At 40.6% G+C, this 5,197-nt stretch overlaps 1 protein-coding gene across 1 annotated transcript in view; it reads right to left on the reverse strand.

The window, feature by feature from the left end:
* The window catches only part of LOC116059194, a 7,281-nt gene extending 5,005 nt beyond the window's left edge, over window positions 1-2,276 (reverse strand). The window contains exon 1 of the mRNA XM_031312147.1: window positions 1,843-2,276. Within this exon, the coding sequence (XP_031168007.1) occupies window positions 1,843-2,247 (405 nt within the window). The 5' untranslated portion in view covers window positions 2,248-2,276. The remainder of the gene's footprint in view (window positions 1-1,842) is intronic.
* Between the last annotated feature and the right edge of the window lie 2,921 nt (window positions 2,277-5,197).

The raw sequence follows: 5,197 nt of genomic DNA on the forward strand, positions 1-5,197 counted from the left end.
AGGCTATTAGTGGCTCCTCAATTTAAAACTAGAGGGGACGATCATTCCCAGCAGTAGCTCCTAGAGGGGACGATCATTCCCAGCAGTAGCTCCTAGAGGGGACGATCATTCCCAGCAGTAGCTCCTAGGCTGTGAATGACTTGCCTCCCTCTCTACGTTGTGTGAATTCTGTTGAATCTTTTAAAAAGCAATTGAAGACTCTGTTATTCAGCAGCTTTTAGTTACTTGAGGGGTTTTATGGTTGTTTGTTATGTTTTCTATTTGTATTTTAAACTTCTTGTACTAATATGTTGTATTTGTTGAGGGTACGGTGTGGATGAGAAGTCGTGAGCAGATGTAAGCACTCAGGAGAAGTTGGAGATGAGGTTGAAAAGATGGGATTTTATTATTTACCCCAATTACGGCCACTGAGGCAAGAATAATAATATAAAAATGCCAAAATTAAGGAAAGCAAAAAAAATACTTTCAAGTAAATAAAATAAATTGACATGAGAGTCAAATACGGTCACATTATACAAACATTCAGTTGTTTACAGGCTGACCTTTGAACAAGTCATTATTAGACACTAAACTGAGAGCAACAGACTCATGTCCTCCTCACTCAGCCTTTTTCTAGTTCTTCCTCCAGCTCTCCTGAGTAACGCAAACTGACTGACTATCTATCTATCTATCTATCTATCTATCTATAATATGGTTTTAAACAATAGTGCGTGAGGCAAGCGTGGCTGGTCGTCATAGCGACGCCGCAGGAAACTGCCGTGACCTAACGCAACACGCACACACAGAACGTGGAAGGTGTGTGTGTGATTCTCATCATGAGGCTGTTTGCCAGAAGACACATTTAGTTTCTAAAGAAACTGGAGGCAGCAAAAAAAACAACCTAAACTATTTAAAAATAGCGGGTTTGTTGAGGACACCCCCGTCTGTCGCTAGCAATGATGACGCAGTGATTAGTGACGATTCTCTCCGACCAATCAGGAGTCTGCAGGTTTTCATGTCATCTCCTGGTATCGCCTCAGCTCGCTGGGAACCTCCACAGAGGTGGTACTACTTTTTATCAGAATGGAAAACCAGAAAAGGAGAGGAGAGTCGAGCAGGTACCATGTAATGGAAAAACTCCAATAGTGTCTGATGAACAACAATCTGTGAAACTGGTCCAGTATTAAACCAGAACCAAGCTGTAATGTAACCCTACAGGACTAATGTTCAGCAGCAGTTAGAGTCACTAAAAGTTCTGTTGTTGCTGCTGACAGACTCAGATTATTATTCTAAGAGTCTGACAACATTATGGGATGGATCCCTACAGAGATAGACCTTTTAGTTAAAGAGTAAGATCCTTTTAGTTTAACATGAAACAGCCCCGAAATCACCATCACCAAACTACACCAGACTCCATGTAAATAATCAGGACTTTTAGCGTGTATAGAGCCAGCATATTTCCACCAGACTCCATGTAAATAATCAGTACTTTTAGCGTGTATAGAGCCAGAACCAGAGTGATGATTGTTGAAACAGTGGAAAGATGAACCAAGACGGCTTTTGATAGTTTTATTTAGTTTCTGTCCACTTTGAATGAAGTGTGTTTTACGCTGATAAAAGTCCTGATTATTTACATGGAGTCTGGTGTAGTTTGGTGATGGTGATTTCGGGGCTGTTTGATGTTAAACTAAAAGGATCTTACTCTTTAACTAAAAGGTCTATCTCTGTAGGGATCCATCCCATAATGTTGTCAGACACTTAGAATAATAATCTGAGTCTGTCAGCAGCAACAACAGAACTTTTAGTGGTAAAATACAGAATAACACAGACTGATGTAATGTGAAGGAAATAAGAAAAACTCACAGTTGATTTCTGTTTCAATTCGCCGATATCCTTCTGTCCATCCTCTGAGAGTTTGATAGTTGTATTGCAGTACAGATCAGAGTGAAAACAGCAAACAACCCAGTCTCCCTTGAATAACAAAGAGATAAACCACAGCGAACCTACGCAGACTGCCTTGACAACGCGTAAACCTGTAATCCTACCCCTCTTGCGTTTACAATTCAATACATTTTCAGTCCATAGTTGTAAAAGAATTAAAATTATAGTTGGTATGACCGAGTAGGTAAAGCAGCTAAACCTTCTAAACCATCCTTCACATTTGCATAGGTATTCCCTCTCAAGCAGTCCATTGTAAGTAAAAATCACAATGATTAAGAAAAAGGTGCTGAATTGTGGGCTCCTATAAGCTGCAAAGCTTTTGTCCATCTTTGCTCTAAAGTTAGAATCTGCTGAGAGCTGCTGCCTGGTTCCTCTAGATATACTAACAGGAAAACAATCATTTCCTCTTTTATATGAATGAGGTGTGGGGGGGGGGGGGGGGGTTTCTCAATCTCAAGACTGCAAAGAACAGACTTCTTGTTCCTGGGGGGGCGGATCTTACTCTCAATGATGTCATCACTCAATAACACATCAGAGAGGTAGTACAGTGCTCTAAAATAACAGCTAGAAATAAAAATAAAAAAACTTTTGAGCTTTGAATATTTTGTTTGTTTCTGGTTTAGCTCAAACACCCCTTATATATTCAACCCAGTGGAACACTATCCCTACTAATATTAGTGTATATAGGTTTAGTCATGCTTCTCTAAATGCTTTCAGTATTAAAGTTACATGTTATTATAAATCTCAACACTGTCTCCTCCTAACTCCTGATAAATCATATAAGACTAGGACTATCTAAAGTTAATTCTTGTTCATTTACTTTGTTAGATCATTGTTTGATTTTTGAAGTATTTTAATCTGATGTACCCCCCATGTGTATATGGTCTCTCAGTGTCTCCACTGCTGGCTGGTCACGTTTAACAGGAGAGAGGAGCGAGAGGGTCAGGGTGGTGACCGGCCTCTGACGAGCTGTTACCATCTTCAGCCAGAGAGGACATTATTTCTTCAGCTTCTTCTTACACTGTCACCTGGGAGGGAGCACACACACACACACACACACACACACACACACACACACACATAGACACACACACACACACACACACACACACACACACACACACATAGACACACACACACACACACACACACACACACACACAGAGACACACACACACACACACACACACACACATAGACACACACACACACACACACACACACACACACACACACACACACACACACAGACAATTTACTGCTATAAAGTAATTCATAGCAAGACATGAACATAAAGATATGAGAGAGTGACTGCTGTAAAGAGAACTACAGTTATGGAGAAAGTGTAGTTCTAAATATATATTAGCTAAACCCAAAAACACAGACTGAATGTGTAGAACCATCTGCTCTACTGAAGACTAAATATAAGAGAAGACTCAGATCATATTTATATGTTTTATATGTTCTCCCTGAGAATATTTTATATCATTCTTATTTACACGACAGTGAAGCTCCAGGAGGAAACGTATAAAATATAATTCATAACAAGACATGTTCACGAGGATATGACATGATCACAACTAAGATTTTATGTATTTACTAAACCATACCAAAGGTTTTTTTCAGGAAATTGGTTCTCTCGTTGTACCCTTGAATACTTTTTCATTTCAGAGATGGTCTTCTTTCCACATCTGTGAGGTTGGTTTTCTCTTTGCAGGCTAACAGTTTCTGTTGTTCAGACTGATTTATCTCACAGCAAACATACCATTCTCCATCGGTGAACACAGAGGTAACCCACAGCAGACAAATACTGCCTTGATAACGTGGTAAACTACATGACAACAACATGAGTTACAGGAACATGTACATATACATCTAGATCAGGGGTCACCAACACGGTGCCCGCGGGCACTAGGTAGCCCCCAAGGACCACATGAGTAGCCCTCAGGCCTGTTCTAAAAATGAAAATTTAATGTTGATATTATCTGTTTCCCACCTTGTTAAGTCATTGTTGATAATTATTGATAATGAGAAATCATTAACATGATCAGTGTCTTCACATAGATGAGTATCATTAACCATTAATAATCATATATAACTAAAGGCAAACTGAGAAAATTAGTTATTTCAGAAGAGTGTATCAAACTGGTAGCCCTTCGTATGACTCAGTACCCATGAAGTAGCTCTCAGTTTCTAAAAGGTTGGTGACCCCTGCTCTAGATAGTAATGCCTTGTTCATCCAGAGTTATATAACAAATATAATACAAAATGCCATGTAGATAGAGCAACTAAAATCTCCTTCACAAGTGCACTCATAATCCCTGTAGAGCACAACATCTATCTATAAATTGCAGGAACGTCTGTCTGTGTGTGTGTGTGTGTGTGTGTGTGTGTGTGTGGGTGTTAAGCGCATATCTCTCGAACCGTTAGTCCGATGGATTTCCAACTTGATATGTGTCTTGCTACAGGCATGAGTAAGTGCAGTGCCAAGTTTGACGTTGTTTGGATAAGAAACGCAAAAGAAGCACACATTGGCTTTTGCTGCTCTAGCCGCTGGCCCCTCCCCCTCTCACCCTGAGGACCAGAGACAGAGATCTCTCTCTCTCTCTCTCTCTCTCTCTCTCTCTGGTGGTAGATTAACACAGATATGTGCTGATCAGCTCTCATAACTGGCCGTGTGGGTAGCACACTGCTCTGAGTCCATGAGGTTAATGTCTGATTACTCCACGTTGTCATTGTGATATTTTGTGATTACATTCTGATTCTGTCAGGTAAATACAGTAGTACAATGTCTTCCTCTGATGTAGAAGTAGCCTACACTGTAAGTCAGTAGTAGGGTATACAGGGGAGGTGCATATGAAGTGGTTTGGGGTCCTTCTGTAAGTCATTTTGGGGTACAATTTGGTTTTGAAGAATTCTACAAGCAGCAATACCACAGGCCAAGTAATCGGCCGTTCCAAACAGGCACATTTTCAACAGCCACTGCACTAGTTGTAAATAAAAGTCAATGATTATGACGTAGGTGCTGAGTTGTGTAAGAGCGATACCTGGAAAGATGCCGGGTGTCTTTCTATTCTTAAAATCTTTCAACACGACAACTATAACTCAAAAAGGGGCGCTGCTCGTTTTTTTTTTTGCTTTATTAGCCTAATTGGGTTGGGAGAAAGCTATGCCATAATCATACACAGCGTCTCCTCCACTCGCACACATCACACCGGGCCTGCTGGGCTGTATGGTGGAGCATCACACCGGGCCTGCTGGGCTGTATGGTGGAGCA

The sequence above is a fragment of the Sander lucioperca genome, chromosome 12, assembly GCF_008315115.2.
Source record: "Sander lucioperca isolate FBNREF2018 chromosome 12, SLUC_FBN_1.2, whole genome shotgun sequence".
Classification (NCBI taxonomy): domain Eukaryota; kingdom Metazoa; phylum Chordata; class Actinopteri; order Perciformes; family Percidae; genus Sander; species Sander lucioperca.